Source organism: Branchiostoma lanceolatum, chromosome 13, assembly GCF_035083965.1.
Source record: "Branchiostoma lanceolatum isolate klBraLanc5 chromosome 13, klBraLanc5.hap2, whole genome shotgun sequence".
NCBI lineage: Eukaryota > Metazoa > Chordata > Leptocardii > Amphioxiformes > Branchiostomatidae > Branchiostoma > Branchiostoma lanceolatum.
The window spans coordinates 9,929,646-9,951,760 of NC_089734.1; the positions used below are offsets into that span (position 1 = coordinate 9,929,646).

At 40.6% G+C, this 22,115-nt stretch overlaps 2 protein-coding genes across 3 annotated transcripts; one reads left to right on the forward strand and one right to left on the reverse strand.

Annotated features, from left to right (window-relative positions):
* The first annotated feature begins 355 nt into the window (after nucleotides 1–355).
* LOC136446703 (uncharacterized) lies at nucleotides 356–6,067 on the forward strand. The gene is made up of 2 exons (XM_066445185.1): nucleotides 356–805; nucleotides 4,512–6,067. Exons 1-2 carry the CDS (start codon nucleotides 524–526, stop codon nucleotides 4,548–4,550), a joined length of 321 nt encoding a protein of 106 aa, XP_066301282.1. The 5' UTR covers nucleotides 356–523; the 3' UTR covers nucleotides 4,551–6,067.
* Nucleotides 5,772–22,110, reverse strand: LOC136446697 (nucleolar MIF4G domain-containing protein 1-like). Of its 2 annotated transcripts, none has more exons than XM_066445175.1 (16): nucleotides 21,982–22,110; nucleotides 21,041–21,291; nucleotides 20,602–20,820; nucleotides 20,159–20,318; nucleotides 19,774–19,859; nucleotides 18,842–19,500; nucleotides 18,406–18,476; nucleotides 17,782–18,035; nucleotides 17,449–17,542; nucleotides 16,790–16,892; nucleotides 16,081–16,211; nucleotides 15,549–15,680; nucleotides 15,026–15,135; nucleotides 14,230–14,394; nucleotides 13,612–13,743; nucleotides 5,772–7,419 (listed from the first exon to the last, which is right to left on the reverse strand). In XM_066445175.1, the coding sequence occupies exons 2-16, from the start codon at nucleotides 21,266–21,268 to the stop codon at nucleotides 7,135–7,137; spliced, it is 2,829 nt and encodes a 942-aa protein (XP_066301272.1). In that variant the 5' UTR covers nucleotides 21,269–21,291; nucleotides 21,982–22,110; the 3' UTR covers nucleotides 5,772–7,134. The 2 variants fall into 2 exon arrangements, with proteins under 2 accessions (XP_066301272.1, XP_066301271.1); XM_066445174.1 differs by having other exon boundaries at nucleotides 21,041–21,279; nucleotides 21,982–22,107.
* Between the last annotated feature and the right edge of the window lie 5 nt (nucleotides 22,111–22,115).

Consider the following 22,115-nt stretch of genomic DNA (forward strand, 5'->3'; position numbering starts at 1 on the left):
AACACACTATTCAATATTGAAATTAAACAAATCATTATCAGCTTTTGCATCACAAAAGCTATACATTTGCCTCCGAATCATTTCAAAGCTTTGTTTCTCTAAGAAAAACTTTGAAGTCCTGAAAACCATAAAATTATAGTAAAGGACGTGCCTTTTTGTCGTCTGAATTGCAGTGTGAATCATTGAGTTTTGTTATAAGGGAAAAAAGAAAGTATATTGCATTTTCTCACAATAAAAACGGACATTATCAATCCTGCATACGACTTTTATCTTCCGCCTAACACATTACAGCCCACCTGCATGGTGTCAACTCTCGGAGAGTCTCGCGAGACCACACCTGTTGTGATCGATGATTTATCCATATGTAATTTCACCCAACCATTTCCAGTGCACATTCACAGACGGCACTCTGTGGTAGCGCAGTCCTTCCTTATCCATATTCCTACAACAAGGGGGATATTCTACTTCCTTTTGGAATTAACTAGTCATTAGCTGCTGTCCAACTTGCCCTTCTAAAATCGAAATGGATTCAGAAACTGTAGAAACAGGTGTCAGCGGCGAGGACGCACCAGCCGAGGTGTCGCCGGTGCCGGAAGTAGGAGTGAACGGGGACCTGGACAGAGGGGAGCCCGACGGCCTGGGCGAGCCAGAGCGGGCGGGCGAATCCAGCGTTCCCGACGGAGTGGTCACCAGTTCAACGCCAGAATCACCGAGGATAGAAGAAGACGAGCCCGAGTCGAAAGAAGCACGCGAAATGATCATCACGGAGCTGAAGACAGGCCAGCCTAGAGCGAGTTTGAAAAAGGTAAGCTGCGTGGCAGACGGTGGATCATATCCATCCATCTGGTACAGGTGGTTACCGAGCACTATTCTGTACCCGCACTACAGACATCAAGAACCGTGGTACAGGCTACGCTTCGAGCTGTCTGATAGGGAAGTAGTTCTAGACAGAACAACCGGACTATTGTTAATATCTGGGACATTCTTTCATAGCAGTTTACCTGACCAGCGACAGGTCGGGTTGGTTGCCTTGCCTTACGGCTAGTACAGGTGGGTTTTCACGGTCCAACAGATGTTTGTGCATGCAGGAACGCATCAGACTAATTACTACAGCTGGCTTGGTACTTTGTGGTCTCGTCTCTAGCTGTAGCACAAGAAACTCTCTACAAAGGAAATGTTTGAAAGTCACTACAATAAAAGTCGAGCATGTGCCAACATGAGCCTTCAGGTATTATGTTCAGTCTGTCTCGCAACAACACATATTTAGTACTACAAGCCTCACCCACAGACAGACGTATGAACCCATATAGAAAAGCATGGCTAGAATTTTGTTAAGGTTTTCCCCACATGTTACACGGAGCGCGATTACGAGGTGCATAACCTGGCTTGAGTAGGCTTAGTGGGTGTGTTCGTTTGCGCTGTGCAAGCAGAGGTTGCCGTTGGTTTGAATGGGGATTGAGTTACGGGTCAGGATGGACTAAAGTACCTGTTTTGGCCAAGCTGTTTTGACATGAGAGCTTGGTTGTTAGACGAGTTTCCTGTGTACGATTGACTACACATGAGCCCAGTGACTTTCCGGTACGTGGGCACGGACTTTATCTATACAGATGAAGCAAGTATGGAGCAGTCAGAAATAGGATAAAATTCTTTACGCTAGCGCTAAACAAGTGCGAATTCCGACATTCCCCTTTCAAACACGTTATTTTTCTGTGCAAGGTGTACAACAGTCACAAAGCTTTGTTTTCTTTTTTCGGATCCTCTCTGTGTAATACATATTCAGCGCTAAACTCAGGTATTGTGCTACTTTCAACGTATTGTACAATGCCAAATGGTATTCCATCATCAAAACGATTTTATATGGTGCATCCACTAGTTTTGCATGGATGATTTTAGTGCAACACATTCTTGACGACTGGCGAAATAAGACGTGGATGGGTTCATTTGGAGGCATTCAACTGGCAAAGCGAGTCTAGCACGTTTTGTGTGCTTGAAAAGATAAAATGCCACCAATGTCCGACATTACGTGGAGTTTCAAGCTACAGATATAGATCACTTAACAAACCGGCCTTGAATCGGTTTGGATGAAATATAATGGACGGTTCCTAAAAGATTTGAAAAATGTGAAAGTATTCAGGACTTCACTCATTACTTGTTTTATTTTGATATTTGTAATAATTTAATCAGAAGAACACGGTTTACATGCATATATGTGTCTTGCCCGATTAGGTAAGAAAATGTCATTTTCCGTCTTCAGTAGTACTTTACATCGTCTTCGCTTTCCCCTCGAAGTACTCAATGATCGACCTGTCCCTAGTCCTGTGACAGAATTATTTGCTGAGCCAGTATTGACTGACCTTAGGTCAACAACATTGGAAACAAATTGAAGTGCTCTTGTTGACTGCAGACCGACAGAGCTCATGTTAGTAAATAAATACACATGTAATAGCAGAAACGTATTCCATTGATATTCAAATTTATTAAAATTGATTTCTATACAAAGTCTTTTGTTTATAAAATCCCGAAAAACGACATTGAAATACACATATGATAGCAGAAACATATAGCATTGGTATTCCAATTTGTTAAAGTTGATTTCGATACAGAGTATTTTGCTTATAATACCAGAGAAGTGACACTGAAATACACATGCAATAGCAGAAACATATAGCATTGAAGTCTAAATTTGTCAAAATTGATTTTGATACAGAGCTCTAGTCTTTTGTTTTTAAAATCCACTGAAATAGGAATAAAGGGAAAACCAAGCAAAGAGAGAACCAAGATAGGAAATCGTTTAGACTATTTGCAACAGCTTTACGCAACAGAAAATAATACCAACACAACTTTTACATAAGGGGACAGACTTGTGAGGTTATTAGTTATTCAACACCGTCCATTTGTAACAGATGAATCGGTAGCACTTCCAATTTAACGGAAAATTAGTCACGTAAACGAAAGCGTGATAAGTGGTAAGCGTGCAATCGAAACAGAAATAACATGCACGTAAGCGTGGCGCTGAGTCATTGGCCATGGCTGAACGATCGTGTGTGAAGCTTTTGACGTTGCCAAGCATCAACAACATTCAGACAAGAGAAATACATTTAAGCAATGAATTATTAATCCATTACTGAATACCGACTTCTAGTTAAAGCATAAAATCATGGTAGTAATGATTTTGGACATGTTTGCTAAATGGTACTTCGACTGGAGGTTTGAAATCGCTCTGTGCCCAGGCTACAGGCGGATTTTAAGGATGACAAATTGTTTTTTACGGCTTATAATAGCATCCCTTGCATTTTTTTTTTCGGGAGAAGCTTTCACCTGGCATCGGCCACCGAGCTAGTAGTGTCAAGTTAATGCCGAATACGTATATTCACACCATATAGTTCTGGCACAACCCACATCACAATTCTACGTACGTACAATGGTAAGCGCGCGTGCAATTTCAGTATTCTCCAAGCAGAGGCTTCGATTGAGAGGGGTAGTTTTGTCCGGGAGGAGAGGAACGTTAGAAATCCCGGACAAAACTACCCCTCTCGATCGAAGCCTCTGCTTGGAGAATACAATTTCAGATAGAAGGAATGAAAGCCGGTAACTTCTTATGACGATTTTCAACAGTCCTTTACCTACAAGATTAATTCATTTCTAACGCATAAGCATGTGGTAGACGGTGCAGGACAGCGTGAGAATGACCTGAGCAAGGCCGTTCATTTGTTGCCACAATAGATGGGCAAACAGTCACACTGGGCAGCTAACGTTAAGCCCATGTCGACATTGCGTAGAGACAACAGACACTGTAACACAACGAAAACCAAACATAGCGCTCAAGTTTAGTACTGCATCTAAAATGATTCATTCTTGAGCAATGATTCCCTTTTGTACCTATTCAATGGGCGTGGAAAACAATAGTTGTAACCATTGTTGATAAGGTGACTCGTTATTGATAAGGTGTTTGATCGTGTTATCAGGTGTTTGCCAACCACTGGCAAACGTGTTCACGCCCTAGGCTAGCTGACCACTTAAATGACAGCGTCAGCTTTTAATGACGGTGGACCTTCTTTTGACTTTACCTTAATGTCTAATGTAGATAGTACAATATAGAACTTATTATAAATTTCAAGATTACATATGCATCATACTCATGATTTCGTCCAAAATCAATCTTTTGAGATCTTGAGATTAAAACTTCTAGATCTGTTACAGTATCAACTTGTCGGGTATTTAAAGAATGGGTGTTACACGTCATTTAGAGCAACAAAATTTGCCCTGCCTTTACCTGCCGCCACATGACTTTCATTCCACTTGATTAGTTCAAATAGAAACGACAAATATACTCTGTTGCTATGAACATCAATAGCATATTTGGTACGCCGCCACACCCATCACATATGGCATACTGCATATTAGAATTTGACAAGTTATATTACATATTTCCATAATGCAAAACTCGTACATTTTGGATACCCTAACGCACTAACGTTAACGTTGTACCTTTTCTCTGTCTTTTCTCACAGTATCAGAAACCATCAAATACATTTGTGGTGGGACCTTGAAACTGAGACGTGCCAAGCGGTAGTGTAAAGCAGCAAACGGACCTTACCTCGCCTTATCACATTAATAAACCACAAACAGGGACGCCATTCATATGCAGCGCTTATCAAGAACAAGACCTCAAGCCGGATATAGAATAGAAATCTAATATTTACTGTAACTAACTTTAGAACAAAAGTACAGTTGTTCATGTAAGCAATATGATATGGGTGAAGATCGGAAAGGTATTTTAGAGTACGAGCATAAGTATTTTGTTGGTAACATGTACATAGAGGTGTCCTATTCGCTTATGAATCTTAAGTCTCGCTTAAACTGCAGTATTCTAACTTCAATGTGTTTTGTTATGCAATACCATCGTTTTAGTTGTGTCAATTCTGTGTCTGTTAATGCCAACACAGCTGCCATTATATACTGTGAACTTCAGCTAACCTTGCCACCAGTTATAAGAGCTCCATACATTTCAAGCATGTATAACGTCATGTCATATGTCTTGCTGAATCTTGTCTATGTAGTGAATACACTTATTATATGGTTAAGTGCCTCAAATACAGCTCAAAATGTTAAGCTACTGTGAAATTGACAAGGAGAGCGTGTAAGAGGTCTTAGTCGTGTGTGCGAAAATGCCACAAATGAGCACGTAAAGCAAACTTGTAACTAGACAGCATAAACATTTTAAAATCACACTGTTGACTCACTTGGCAATGTATTATTTATCTTGCCCTTGCCATGGTCTGAGAGTCCAAAGTTACGTACAGATGATTTGTACTCTGTGAACTTGAAGATTTATTTGTGGCACCCTAAATTAGTGTTGAATTGCATAGATACACAGATGTATTGAAGCAAAATGATTGTTGTTCTAACATCAACATTACGATATATCAACTATTAACATCATAAGCCAATGTATATGGTGGAGAAAAGGTTTCCATTCATATTTCATGCCTATGTTGGGTTGTAGTTTTCAAGGGTCCAAAAATCTATAAAAAGAAGGTAGTAGTATTGTTAAATATGGAGACAATAGAAAATCATTGTAGAATACCTTGGAATGGCAGTTGAAAGTCTAGTCACCTGAATATCCAATGCCTAGATATTAGGCAAATGTGTTTTGTGATATGTGTACATGGCTGTACAAAGTGTAACTACTACACTAGAAGAGGTTACAAAATACAGACACTCAAGCAGTTCTAGTGGTATTGCAAAGTAAAGACAATCAAAAACAAAAGTAGTGTATTTTCTCAGATGCTGCATTTAATTTTGGAGTTCCTTGAACTTCGTTCTAACATTAGACAAGTGGCTTTGTAATCACACAAGCTCTCGAAAATAGAATTGGCATTGAAACATTATTAGTCAATTCACATTTTAAAAAGAGCCACGGCTATGCTGCTGATGCTATACAGGGGAAAATACTGTAGTCAATACTTGTGCTTAACTTATACTCTATGGAGTAAGGTTAGAGATGTGGGTTATTGGGTAATATGTGTAAGTTATTCTGTGGTCAAATAAATAGCCTACATCTCCATTGGTCCTGTGTTGTCTACTTTATCTTTCATACCCTAAATATTCTACACTGTCTATTATTTAACAGAACTGTACAGTCGTCAAACAAATTTCAGTAAAATAACTATCACAAAAATCATGATTACCTCAAAATTGCTCGAAATGCCATCACTGCATGGCAATTTTCATTCATTTTCTTCACCCTACGAAACGTTAACTGCTTTTGCATTGGTGATTTTGGTTTGCCCCTACAGAATTCAATCCAATTTGTGCCTCCATTTGCACATATCGGGCCTGGGGGTAAATACTAATGAGACAATGGATTGAGCCAATCACCAGACCCACAAGATCATTCGCATTTCAGTCTGACTCATGGGTGAATATGCTGAAGGTGTAAAACAGCAAAATTTGAACATGAAAATTGCAGCTATAAAACAAAGGTGTGATGAATGCATCAACGATCCAAGCAATCACTAAACAGATTGGTTTCCATCCCAGGTCCATTAGCCTAGATTGAAATCTTGATAAGGCACTTAGGATGGCAGGAAATATATGTGGTGATGTTTGTCATTATCAATGCTGTCTGCCAGGCTGGGATAACAATCAATGTTCCTTCACAGTGCGTCACCTTCAGTTATATACAAACAGAAAGCAGGCTTTGAAGAAAATTGTCACAACTCCAACATGAAGAAAATTGTCACAACTCCAACATTATACTATTTCACAGATATTTCTGCCTGCTGAATCATAAACAAAAATTGACAATCCAAAAATAATTTCATCCGGTTTGTAGAACATACTCATACTGGATATTGGAGTTTTTTTTCTTCTACACAACCAGTAATATAATCTATCTGAAACGTAAGCAGGTGAGATATAATACTGGTTGTTTACAAGAAACTTACAATATCTAAAACAGAGTTTCTGGCTGTGTTTTGCTTTTTACATTCACAGGCACAGGTTTATTTTGCCAACGTGTATCTTTTTTTTCTTTACATTCTGCACTCAACACGAAATGAAACTCCCAGTATTCTGAACTCATTCAATATTTCCTGAAATCTTAAGACAAAAACATGGTAATTCTGAGTTCTAAATGGCTGTCTTGCTCCCTGTACCAAGTAAGGTACTCTCTGCCATTCTGAGTCTTGTTCTCAACTTCTGAGCTGTCTCGTTGTCCATCTTGGATTTCTTCTTCATGAGGAAGTGGCTCATGAACAGTCGCAGACCGTCTCGGAACTGCTGCAGTTTGGGAAACTTGGCGACGCGGGTAAAGATGGCCTGGACGGTGTTCTCTTCCCGTTCCAGGAGCAGGGCGAGAAGTATCTGTCGTAAGAACTGCACCGTCGGTTTCTCAAGCGCAGCAAACTCAAATTTCTGGGATTAGAGAAAAACAAGAAAGATGGGTGAGAAAGGGTTCATGATTAACTACTAATATGCAAATTGTATCAATATTCAAATGGAAGATAATTCTATGTTAAACAGCCTCATTACCCTACACATTGGGTACCTGCCTGTGGCACTGGCTGCAAATACACCTGATATTATTATTATTATTATTATTATATTGTTTGCAGGTATTGTTATAGAATTTGTGTTCAAATGTGGCACAGACCACAGCAGTCTTTCAGTGTCCAGTGACTTGTTTATGCTACCATCCAGTACAGGCAATAGAACACTGACAAGGAAACATGCTACTGTAAATTGCGAAACTTCCACGGCAGGAGCTATGTAAGCGTGCCACACAGCACACGTTCGACGGCGTCAAAATGTGCACAGGAACACGCTTTGACGGCCGTCCCAGGGTGCCATATGGGGCACCCAGAACGGCTGTTTTCTACGGTCTCCACATTGATATAAGACGCAAACAGTTGACAATACTCGGTCAGAAAATAGCTGAACAATTATATTTTACGATCTTTTGATTTCTATGAAGGACAGAGTGTGGGAAAATACGGAAGTTGCGAAGTTCGTACGGAGCGCCTGTGAGAACGTGCGAGCACCGATCTCGGGAGATAGTTCAACTAAAACCCGTTCTGAAATAAAATAAAAACACCCAAACTATCAACTGTTCCGCTTTTTATTATCTTCAGATGTAATACTTATGATCCATTTGGCTGGAGCTGCCAGTAAACCTGCGTAAAACCTACAGGAAACGCCGATCTCGATGCACAGAAAGTCCGCCATGACACATGTGCGATCAGCCGCTTAGACGGAAAGTAGCCACTTATTGCGACACAAACATTACGCCGATTCGGCGTGATTTGTATGAATACGTATGCCGTGATCGGTCTCTCTTTTTTGCGTGAGGCCGTTACCACGGAGATTTCTGGACACAAGCTTGAAGGCAAATGTTTATACGCTCAGCAGGATGTCTCTAAATTGTGTGTTTTCGCGCAATAAAATATTAAAAGGCATGCACGCCGAACTTTCCACAGGCCGTTGCCACCTGTCAGTCAGCACGTCAGGACGTGCTGAGCTGCACGCTGTGACGGAAGTTTTGTCTCTCCTTTTACTACGGCGATTTTCGGGCACAAGCTCAAAGGGAAATGCTCAATGATATATCTATGAAGTCACTGCGAAATATCTATTCATTGAAATTCGCACAATAAAATATTAAAAGGCATTAACGCCGAACTTTCCACATACCGTCGTCACCTGCCAGTCAGCACGTCAAGACGTGCTGAGCTGCACGCTGTGACGGAAGTTTTGTGGATTGATAGTGAACCAGAATCGGTGAACTGGTCAAGTGCAGCATGGACTTTGCTGTTACAATTGCGTGACTTTAAAGTAATTGTTGAAAGTTGTCGATGTAGCCACAGCACAATTCGGTAAAATACAGGTAAGTAATTGCACAGCATATCGCACGCCTGTTCTCGATCGCCCCCCTGTGCTGTGCTGTGCGCTGTGACCCAAGAAGATTCTTTCAGGTATTTTGCTTCTATTTCTAGTTTTAAAAAATATTCCTTGTTATTTCCCTTTCAACTTTCATTAGCGATTATGAAATGGTTGAAACTTTGTTTTCTTTTTGCGAGCAATTGTTTCTTTCAAGTAGTATAAGGAAAGTTTCAAGTTTTTAATGTCTTCGTCATTTGTTATATTCCGCCATTCCGCCGTTATCATGTACTGGTCCACACGCTTTGACGGTTACACTGGAAACTCACCGTAGCACGTTTCATAGATAATGTTTTTGAATGGTAAGTCGTCATCTGATAAGCGATGATAAAACTTTGCTTTCTTGTTGCGAGTTATTTTGTTGCTATAAGGAACTTGTCAAGTTTTAGAAAGTTTTTTGTCGTTTGTCATACATATTCTGCCGTTATCGTGTGCTGATCCACACGCTTTGACGGGTTATCCGAAAACTCACCGCAGGACGTTACAATATTGATATTTTTAATGGTAAATCGTCTTTTGTTAAGTGATTATAAACTAACAGAAAGTTTGTTTTCTTGTTGCAAGTTATTTGTTGCTATTTGGAAATTGTGAAGTTTTTTTAATAGTATAAGTCGTTTGCCATATTCTGCCGTCATCATGTGCTGATCCGCACGCTATGACGGTTATACGGAACCTCACCACGGCACGTTGCAATGATGGTATTTTTGAATGGTAAGTTTCGTCCGGCTTGGATTAATGGTTGTAAAATGATAGAAACTTTGTTTTCCTGTTGCGACTTTTTTTTGTTGCTATGATTGCTAAGGAAATTTTCAAGCTTTTTTTCGAGTATTTGTCGTCTGTGATATTCTGCCGTCATCATGTGCTCATCCACACGTTATGACGGGTTGCATGGAAACTCACGTGTACATGCAGCACTTCGCAATACACACTAGGCTCAACACGCACACATGCAATGTTTAAAATGATTTATCACCGAGCATGGGACCGCAACCTACGGGCTCTGATAACGCTTAGGACCGACATTTAGTTGTGTATGGCAGCCCAGACATAGGAACCCCGAAACAAATGAAACGGGAGGTTTGGCCGCAAGTGTCTTTCTTCTCTACCTCAAGAAGGTGGTCTGCAAACAAAACAAAAAAACGTTTCGAAGACGGTCGGTTTTGAGCGTTCACGATCCGAAGATTGAATCGTCCCGAGACATTCTGAACCAATTCGATGATTGAACCGTTTCGATTATTTCCCGTAACCGGGTTAGCCTTGTTTGATCCGTTGCCATGTTTGTTTTGTTTGGCGGGGTCTGGGTAATAAGCGGGCACCACCAGTCCAAAGTTGATTTGGTTTAATCTTCGACTTCAGCAAGTCGACTGATTTCTTAGTTCTCAGTGCTATGTAGCATTTTAGTATTTTATGTCAAACCGCAGAAACCTGTGACGTTTACTGGTCTCTTCATTTTCCACTGCCTTCAAAAAAGAAGTCAAACCCAACCACAACCATAGTCAACCTTAGTTAACTTAGAACTTTCACAGTAGACTAGATAACTATTTCTGATTCCCATGTATTTCCATGTGCTTGTTTGTCTGCAATTAGCCTTCGGGCATGAACTTGCAATAAAGTTATTATCATTTACTGCATCCAAGGACATCTCTATATACTAGTATAATGCCCTTGCATCATAGCATAGATCTACTGTATTTCGGTAGATTTCAACCGGTTCAACTGGACCTAAACAAACGTTGTCCCGGCACAATTGTTTCACCATAGGTGCACTGATTGCCCGCCATTGTTCTACCGGCTTTTGGAAATAGGTGTATACAAGAACCATCAACAAAACGTAGAGCTGAAAAATAGAAAGGCAGCTAACGTTGTGAGAGAATAATGTAGTTTCATAAGATTGTTTCAAGTGAGCTCACTCACACACTTGCCTCAGCTCACAACAAAGCCTGCTAGTTTATTTGGGAGTTTCTTTTGCTGAACGTCGATTAGGCCATGTTGTCTGTACGAGTCCATGCCATAACCTTACACGTGAAATCAGTCAGAGCACCCCGCATTATTTCCCCTGTAGAAAACGGAAAAAAAGTTTAGTCATTTCAAGGGATTCTCTCATCTCCTACCCCTTTTAGAAATGAAACCCGCCATTTTTCATCAGTGAAAAATATCATGAATAAACGTAACTAATGGTATGCTTTCCGTGAATGAGACTGAGAAGGAACTCTGTATGTTTAGCCGATAAATTCCTTGGAATTTTACAGGCTCATGCCTTAGCACGTACCCTGTCACAAGGACAATAAATAAGATTGTTGTGTTCGTTATCTGAGGGATACAATTGCCATCGATCGTTGAACCCTTTCTTTGTAAACCGTCACCGCGTACGTGTGGACACAGAGCGACGGGGACACCGTTACGCCACACGACCCCACAGCCTAGCTGGTTATTGCCATGGCTTACAAACTAGAATTGCCCAATTGCCTTGTGTAGCAATATTTTAAGATTCAATCGACAGTTTTCATCTCTATAAGTCTCACAATTGTAAAAGCCAGTGCTACTCTTTACCTGTTCACCATCAGTCCACAATTTCCGTCACAGCGAGCAGCTCAGCACGTCTTGACGTGCTGACTGACACGTGGCGACGATAGAATATGACAAACTCTAAAAAAACTTGAATGTTTCCTTATAGCAGCAAAATAACTCCCAACAAAGTTTCTATCTTTCCACAATCGCAAATCAAAGGACAAAGGAAATTAATATGGAATCCTAGTATGTGTCTTTTAACTCAAAATTGGAGAAAAATATTTTTAAGAGCCGTCCGTCAAGGGCGTGCAGCTCAGCACGGCTCGACGTGCTGACTGACATGTGGCGACGGCACGTGGAAAGTTTGGCGTGCATGCCTTTTAATATTTTATTATGCGAAATAATTATTCATAAATATATCATTGAGCATTTCTCTATTGAGCTTGTGCCCGAAAATCTCCACAGTAACGGACTCACGCCAAAAAAAAGGAGAGACAAAATTTCCGTCACAGCGTGCAGCTCTGCACGTCTTGACGTGCTGATCTGGCACGTGACGACGATATGTGGAAAGTTCGGCGTTAATACCTTTTAATATTTTATTGTGCGAAATATCTATTCATAGATATATCATTGAGCATTTCCATTCGAGCTTGTGCCCGAAAATCGCCATAGTAACGGACTCACGCCAAAAAAAGGAGAGACAAAACTTCCGTCACAGCGTGCAGCTCAGCACGTCCTGACGTGCTGACTGGCAGGTGACGACGGTATATGCGGAAAGTTCGGCGTTAATGCCCTTTAATATCTTATTGTGCGAATTTCTATGAATAGATATTTGGCAGTGACTGGGAAATATCTATTCATAGATATATCATTATAACGGACTCACGCCATAATAACGGATTCACGCCAAAAAAAGAGAGACAAAACTTCCGTCACAGCGTGCAGCTCAGCACGTATTGACGTGCTGACTGGCAGGTGACGACGGTATGTGGAATGTTCGGCGTTAATGCCTTTTAATATCTTATTGTGCGAATTTCTATGAATACATATTTCGCAGTGACTGCGAAATATCTATTCATAGATATATCATTGAGCGTTTCCCTTTGAGCTTGTGCCCGAAAATCGCCGTAGTAAAAGGAGAGACAAAACTTCCGTCACAGCGTGCAGCTCAGCACGTCCTGACGTGCTGACTGACAGGTGGCAACGGCCTGTGGAAAGTTCGGCGTGCATGCCTTTTAATATTTTATTGCGCGAAAACACACAATTTAGAGACATCCTGCTGAGCGTATAAACATTTGCCTTCAAGCTTGTGTCCAGAAATCTCCGTGGTAACGGCCTCACGCAAAAAAGAGAGACCGATCACGGCATACGTATTCATACAAATCACGCCGAATCGGCGTAATGTTTGTGTCGCAATAAGTGGCTACTTTCCGTCTAAGCGGCTGATCGCACATGTGTCATGGCGGACTTTCCGTGCATCAAGATCGGCGTTTCCTGTAGGTTTTACGCAGGTTTACTGGCAGCTCCAGCCAAATGGATCATAAGTATTACATCTGAAGATAATAAAAAGCGGAACAGTTGATAGTTTGGGTGTTTTTATTTTATTTCAGAACGGGTTTTAGTTGAACTATCTCCCGAGATCGGTGCTCGCACGTTCTCACAGGCGCTCCGTACGAACTTCGCAACTTCCGTATTTTCCCACACTCTGTCCTTCATAGAAATCAAAAGATCGTAAAATATAATTGTTCAGCTATTTTCTGACCGAGTATTGTCAACTGTTTGCGTCTTATATCAATGTGGAGACCGTAGAAAACAGCCGTTCTGGGTGCCCCATATGGCACCCTGGGACGGCCGTCAAAGCGTGTTCCTGTGCACATTTTGACGCCGTCGAACGTGTGCTGTGTGGCACGCTTACATACCTGACGGCAGTTTTAATTTCCCGTTTTTTGCAGTGACCTCTCCACCGAAAATCCATGACACTGCAAATAGGTCTTCCATGAATGACTATTGTACTACAGAACTGTTTCAATCACGAATTTAAAAGACAGAAAAATCCCCTAAAGTTTTGAGTTTTACGGTACTCCCCGATCTTTGTGAGCTGTTGTTCATGATGAGAAATCTTCAATGACTATGAATGTTGAGAAACACACCAGAAATCTGTCTTACCTTCAGCACTGAGAGAGGGATTGCCATGGTAACCAGCAAGTGTGTCACCAGCTGGGCTAGGTTAGAGGAATTCTGGGAAGACAGGCTGTCAATCACTGCAAACCTGTCCCACAGGCTGAACTGTATGGTCATCTGTGAAGAGAAGGGGAGGTCATCTTAGCATGTCATCAAGCTATGTGGGGTTCTGCAGTTTTCGATATACTAGATTCTGAAGTAAACGTCTTGTTCTGACAACAATGTTTTTGAATAAAAAGACACTGATTAACCCATGTTTGACAATTGCGTACAGATAGGAGATGAAAGTACAAATAAAACACTGAGTAATTGCTTGGGAGAAATGTTTTCATGACCCTCTTAGCAAACAACACTATCAAAAGTAAACCAATGTGTAAACGACAAATACTTAATTTCTAATTTCTCTGTGATGGCAGACAAATTTGTTCTTACCAACCACAATAAAGTTAATGGCTTAAAACTGTGCTGCATAGTCAAACTTTGGTTCATCACAGACACTGGACTACAGCTATACAAACCAAAGCAGTTGTTGTGCTTTGATAATGTCACATACATGACACTGACAAACGTTCTAAAAAATATGACATCACAAAGCAGACTCACCATAAATCTCCTGTCAAAGTCGCAGAACTTCTGTGCCAGGTAAGAGTAGTAGGGGTTGTACCCCCTCTCCTGCATGGTACAGTCCAGCAGGACATGGATGATCTCAGGTTCCTGGGACTTCTTCAGTTGCAGCTGTAGTAACTTCTCAAAGGCATCCATGTAGTCCTGGAGACAGAGGGATTCATGAGGAGATATAGAGAGTATTCAGTAAAAAAAGTGAAAGTGATCTTGATACAGTTTAGATCACTGAAGAGTTAATCTTCCACTGGTCGTGACAGGGAAGACAGATGCTATGTACAGTATTCAAAGGATCGTTGTACCAGGTAATTGCCCCTAGCTCTTTTTTACAAGTACAATGAACAGTGGAACATGGCTTAATGTCCTGTTCTGAGGATTGTGGCCCTTTCCTATAGCATGCATGTCAGTTGAGTGACAACAACCAGGATTCAAACTCCCAACCTCTTGGTCTAAAGACAGGTTGCTAACCACTGGACTACACACGACTTGCTAGGACTACTAAAGGTCTACAGCATTGTCTGGACAAGTACATGTATGTTGTGTGGAAGTCTGACTGTTGCAAATAACAAATTTGGTAATAACTATGCTACTTGCAGCAAAAAGTCTCCCAATGAGAGAGCAAAATAACTACATCACAAAATCAGCAGTACAAAAGGCATCAGAGTCTACAAATAGCACGTTCTTGAATATAAAGTTTCTGATCTCTTGTTATATCAAATGAAAGCTTCAATGCCTGATGTATCACATATAACAAATGAAACTCTTCACTCAGACACACCTCGCTGGTCATGACTACAGCAAAGATGTTTTTCCTCAGGTCAGTGTTCATACGCTGTTTCCTGGCCAGCTCTGAGATCTTCTCACTCATCTCACCCTTCACAGCAGGACCTGGGGTGGGGCGAGACAAGATCACAAATCACTTGAGACATACTACTAATAGATCTGGAGTAAATATTGTTTAGTCATGATTTCACTGCTTACAATTCAAGTGCAGTGAAGTTTCTAAAGCTTCAAATCTACATCTGTATAGCCAGTATACCTGCCCTTTAAATTGGCGTAACACACCAACCTTGCAGGCACATGGCATGGCAGCAGCTGGTTAAATCATACGGAACGACTTGTCACACCTAGACTTTCAAAATCTAGCTGAGTGTAAGCGTTGTTTAAAACTATCTAGGGAAGATGCCTCTTGCAGTGAGAGTACTTGATTTCTTGCAATGATGATGATAATGATGATTTGGTTTTTTACTTGAACTCTCAAACATGACAGACATGAATGGGAAATGAACCAGTGATGCTACCTTCACCGTCCTCCTCTCCCTTCCCCGGCCCCCTCCCCGTCCATGCCGACCCCACCACCCACCAGCGACCCTTCTCCTCCACAGACAGGAGGTCCTCCAGAGGGATACGCAGCTGGGTGTCGGTTATACTGCCTGGAGATTAACAACAAAGGAAGAAATATTCATTCATGAACCACTTGTGAGATTTAGTGAAAGGTAAACGGAGATGATTTACTCTAACCTGCATGCTTTACCCCCACTAATTGGACATGAGAATATAATTGCACATGAGAATACACATTCCAAGGAATTCAATGGTATTCATTGGTTCCATTTGAACCATTAAGTTTTCAATGAATAAAATAGTTTAAAAAATGCACTTGACTAGGATTGTCTGATTTTGCTGTTAACATTTGACAGTGGTCTGTACATGCATAATGGACAATCCATTCAGAGATGTAACAGTGGTCTGTACATGTATAATGAACAATCTCTTTAAGAGATGCTTTTCCACATTATGGTCATACATAACTGAAAACTTGAAAAAGATTACCTTTATTCCTGAGCATTCCTCGGAGCAGCTTCTGGAGATGGTCGAGGTGTGCTGGGTCGTAGTTTGGCATCTTCTTCATGTTGTTATTTCTCAGGGCAGCGATAGTCTCAAGCATAAACTTCACCCGAGACCTGGAATCACAGATAACTGGATTGACATGTGTGGTCCCTTCATCATCAGTCGACGTGCTTTTGCTTTGACGGGGTTATACCGCCCTTTTTATGGGGTGACATACCCTTTCGTTGGCTGTCATACAAGACGGGGATTCGCCAGTTCTCCCGTCCGGGTGAATGGTGTAAATCACCGTATGGCTGATACGAGACGAAGGTTCGCCAGACCCTTGGAAGGCCCAAAACATTAGTTGATAGACTTTTCAATTCAATTTCAAGCTGTCATTGTGGTGACACAACAAAACACTTGTGTATTGCAGTATGAGGGCAACAGAGTAAATAAAAGAACAAATTACATATTAGCACTCAGAAAGTGTAACCTTATGCCAAGGAAAAATTGGCTAGACCTTGACATGGTGAGGAATTTTTCGGACATGGTCCAGTTCCAACTTCCATTCTTTTTTAAAATTCAACCTCTATGTTCAAGTTTAATAACTTTGTTCATCAACCAAGAAACGCCACCTAACAAGTACATTGCATAAGTAGCACATAACCTCCCTGGCACAGGTAAGTAGAGGCATGACAGTAAAGAGACTGACTGTTCCCTGAAGTCCTGACTGGCTGCTGCTGCCTTGGTACTGATGAGCTGGATCACTTCCTTCAGCGCCGCAGGGTCGTCTTTCCTGATCAGGAACCCCACATCTGGGTAGGGGGGACAGGGTGTACTGGTGAGGATAATGATGTACGTTCCAATACTCAATTGCCAAGTATGTCATTTTGGTGACATAGCAAAACAAACCAGTAGTAGGCCTCTTCAAACACAATCATTTCAATCTTAAACTGTCTTAAAAGACAGTTTAAGATAGAGACAAGTCACTCAGGTTTGTTTCAAATTAGCAAAATCCTGTTTAACACTATCATGGGCAAAGAAATATACAAATGTCATATTAAACATGTATACAGACCTCACTCACTCACTCACACACTCACTAATACATCATAAACTTTTTGATATTTTATACTGGCTCTGTTGGACCACATTTCTCTCTCCTGTAGTCATTAACAAAATTGTACGATTTTTGTGTATTTCAAAGCAGAACAGTAAAATGTAACGGCTTTAATTTTGTAACAATTGCATTGCAACACTGGATATGGACTCTGCAGTACTATCTGCAACCAATAGAGGGCAGTTCTACCATGTTGTTAAATCCAAACCTAAGATAACTTCCAAACATCACTGCTAAAGAAAAACACTTACTCCTGAGTATTCCCAAGACGAGTTCTATGTCTCGTTCATTAAAGCTGTCAATCAAGCGCCTGATGATGTCATAAATAAGAATGCAGTGGATGAGCTGTGAGGAAAAATGGAAAGTTAGAAAATCATTGACCAAACGTCATTATACATGTGTGATGGGTTTCTGCAAAAAAGGTGCCAAGAAACACATCTACAACTAATACTACCAAAGCTTGTTTCACTAACAGTACACCTCATATTAGCATATTCACAATGGTAACATAATCTTACACGTTTTGTTGATAAAATTCTTAAAGTATAACTGGAAAAGCATGAAAACAAGTCAGTACTCTTGACCTTGAAGTTGTAAAGATGAGCGAACATGGCCACCACATTATCACACTCCTTCCCCTCCCCACGGTTGTCATTTTTCCTGTGCAGACTGTCAAACCGACGGGCCAGGAACTCTACAATGTGAGCACCGAGTTCTGCCCCGACGTTGTTGTGCAGTAAGGCCAGTAACATGCAGTGTTCCATCATCAGTCGCTCGGGGAGAGGGTCGGTGGAGAGGCACGCCTCCGTCAGCACAGAGGTCACAATGTCGTTCATGTCTGGGGGGAAAAATGACATTTTGAATGATTTTGGAAAAACATTCATTGGCTCATCATTCTGCAGATTTCAAAACCCCTTTCATACTACCGGTAGTCTTCCTACAGTAATGATGTGTAACACAAAGACATTCAGGGTTTTTTCCTCTGTATAAATGTGCATTATGTGTCTTCATATTTACCTTTTTTGTATATTATTATAGATATCCTGTGAACAATTTAACATGGTTTAGTAGACTGACTAAAATATTTCTCCCATTTGGGGGCTTGACATATAAATAATGGATACTACCCAAAAACTTGGGAAATGGGGGGCACATCTGCACCACGCACATCTGCACAACACCCTAAATCCGTGCAAGGCAGATCTTACCATTCCTGCTGTTGCTGGCATACAAACTCTCAAACTGTTTTCCAATGCTGTGCATGTTGCCTTCACTCAGCCTGCATTGAAAATAACAAACAGAAGAAACATTTTCCAGTTAGGATTGACGTAAAAAGTTTACAACATCAACTTGATCCAAGGTAACACTTGGAAAACTTGATGAAGGAATGGTACTGTTAATCTTGACACTTTTGCAGTGGTTTTGTTCAACTGTAAATTAGTGACTTCGTGAAATTAAAAGACTACAGCTTAACGATATACATATGGCTTCAGTGTGAATGCATGTTTCCAGATTTTATAAATGAATGCTATATATAGGTGGCTTGGTCTTCGATATACTAAGAATTGCTGTTTTCAATTAGCATGTTACAATGTTGCTTTTTGCCTCTGTCACAAACAAAGACAAACAGAGCGTTATGCTCACCTGTTGATCAGCCCCTTCACCTGTTTTCTGAGCCGCTCTAGTGTCACCTTCCTCTTCTCATCATCACCTGGCGGCTGCAGCCGTTCGTGAGGAGGGATGTACCTGGCCACTGCACCTCCATAGATGTCCGACTTCTCCTTTCTCTTCCCTGAGGCTTTGTCTTCATCTTCATCTGTAACTGTGTCCTTCTGTTTATCGGTTTGAACATCACTTTCATCCCGTAGATCTTTAGCACCTTTTTCTTTTTTCTTTCCTTTCTGTTCCTTTTTGCTTACTTTTGTAGCAGCTTGCGTGTCCGATTTCTTAGATTTAGTACTAGCTAGTTTCTTTACAGGGTCTGGTTTCGGCAAAGTTTTCTCTTCATCACTTGATTCTGAATCTTCTTCAATGTTATCTTCATTGCTACTGTAATCTTTATTGACATCTTCCATGTTTAAATCACTGCCGTCCTCTTCTGAGTCATCATCATCAGTGTCTTCCTCACCCTCTTCTAGTTCGTCTAAAGCTTTGTGTAAATCATCAATGTCTTCCATGTCCTCATCTTCCTCTACATTATCTTCAGAGCTATCATTTTCCACATCATTATCACTGTCATCATCACTGTCATCATCATCATCATCATCACTTTCAGTTGTGTTCTTTGATGCTTTTCTCTTTCTCTTTGTTTCCATATGAAAGGAAAATACATAAGATGATTATTAGTACCATATACACCCATGACTAAAACAAACACAGATGTTGTACTGACAGTATCAACCATTCACCTTTACAATGATCAGGTTATAAAAAGAATTGCAAAAATGCATTTTTTAGAATCTGAATAAATAGCTTTATTTAGATATTACAGAATATTGTAGTGTCAGTCTGACATTTTTTCCATACGATTGTAAGATGAAAAGATAGATGAGATTGTCTATTGATATGAGTCCTACCTTGTCACTTGGTTGGTCTTCCTCCCCATCTGAGTCTTGGAAGATGGCTGCCTTTCTCGTATCCTCATCACACAGCTCAAGCAGGTCTGTCATAGGAGTCAAGGGTCTTATTGTTCTATATCTTTGGGCTATATGGGGACAGAATTCTACATTATCACCAAACATCTGCTTGAAGTTAGTATATTATACCTGGAATAGTTTGTGTGAATGTCACCACCAAAGCAGATAAAGGCACACAGATTTAGAATCTAAAACTTAGAATCTAAAGGTTCTGAATACCTATCCCTTATTAACTAGTATTTTGTGTCATTGGAAAAGGCAGTTATGCCTTAAGGTGGTTTACCAGTTATGCAAAACAAACAAGCAACCCACAAGAAAAGGATACAGTCAAAACCATCTCTCTTCAATGCCATTGGGATGGTCTTTGTCTTCCTCTTGTTATAGCCAAGATTCTTCTCCAGTTTCTTGATAATCCTGTCTTCTTCTTCGTTTTCCTCAATCAGCTGCTCCTTGGACTTATTCTGTGTCCTTCCTGCTTTTAGTTTCTGTTGACAGAGCAAGGTCACTTCTGTTATCGCAAGAATACTCAAGGAAAACAATTTTATATCCAAAAGTTTCTAAAATACTGTGTGTTATGCGGTTATACTGGCTAAAAAGATACAGATACATAACCATCAATACACTAAGTATAGTAATTCTTACATACCTATTTGTATGATTATACAAAGTTACCACCATGTACAGCCATCTTTGCAAAGGGTCGAATACCTATTGTAATTCAAAATGTACTCAAGACTTAAGTAGGAGCCAAAGTGTGGCAAAGATTACCGTTTTCTTATCGATCTTCTCCATTAAGGCTTTGATACTCTTGTTCCGATGATCTTCTTCCTCAGTCTCCTCCTCAACATCACTTTCACTTTCACCTTTCTTAGCTTTGTCAGTTATGACTTGAAGTTGAAAGTGAACTCTTTTCTTTTGCCCTCCTGTGCCTTCCTTATTTTCACCTCCTTTGGGTTCTGGTTGTTTTGTTGTGGCAACCTCTGGGACCTATAAAATCAATTCACAAGGAAAAGCCAATTTCAAAAACTAACATCTACAACCATTAACTACGAACTTAAAACAATGCAAAAACCTTAACAACACCAAAGCAGGGGCTGTTAAGGGGGTATTAGGAAGAAGAATAAAACCTCCTTTCTCCTCTTAAGTGCTACAAAAATAGATAAATTTACAGTATACCAGTAGTTAATAGTATAAGAAGATTTCAAACCTTCTGATGTCTATAGAAAGCATCCTTCCTGGCCTTCTTGTTTTTCCTGGCGGCTTTCCTCTGCTCCTTCCTGTTAGGAAGTCCACCACGGGGCCGTCTCTCCTGCTGAGACCCAGGGGCAGTAGGTGCCTCCTCCCCCTGGGTCAGCTTCTGGATGTCCCAGCGAGCCTTGATCAGGTTTTCTGGACCGCTTGGTCCACCTCGAAACCGTTTTCTTTTGGGAGGCATGTTGCTTAGTCCTAGAAAAAATGCTGTGTTTTCGGTTATCAATCGTTGGGAAGGTTAGATGTGACAGGTTGTATACTAGTAACCAGCTAGTGTGCCTGCAAAGCTGGTGTGTTACGCCAAAGGGCAGTTTTACTAGCCATATAGATAACGTTACAGATACAGACCGTCCATACCATCCCTGCAGACCCTAGTTTTTTTTCTTTGTGGGTCGCTGGCAAGGGACTTAAGATTTTCAATCTGACATGATCACATCTGAGTGATAAGACGTGACAGAATCTTTTCCAACATGTTCTCCTCATTTTTGTCGCAATAAAAAACTGTGCTTGTACAATGTATATCCGTATGATATATGTACTTCTATCCTGCATGCGGTATCAAGGTATGATTAAAAGATGATGTTGAAAATGTATTTCAGCTTTACATTACATTATTTAGATTTCCCTGACAACTAGAGAGCTTAAAGTTTAAATCATAATTGATAATATAAGTAGGTACCTTCTAGTCTAGTTCTTGCAAGGAGGTTAGACTAAGTAAACCTCCTTGGTTGTTCGAATGGACTGTTGAACATGAAGTGCAAAACTTGATCAAGAATATTTTTGAAGAAACTTGAGGCACTGCTGATGCTGTTTGCGTGTTGTGATCATGAGATGCGAAACGTACTACTCTCTTTCGTTAAAATACCAAAAGTGATTCCATCACAGTTGGACGCCTACCTTATAGCCTCACCGACTTCCTCAAACGCAGAAGAAAGGTCCTTATTTTGGAAAAAGGGACTAAATCAAAGAAACATCTCCCCACATGTTTCTCTGGCATCCATCTTAATGACTTTTGACCTCTGAACTTTTAC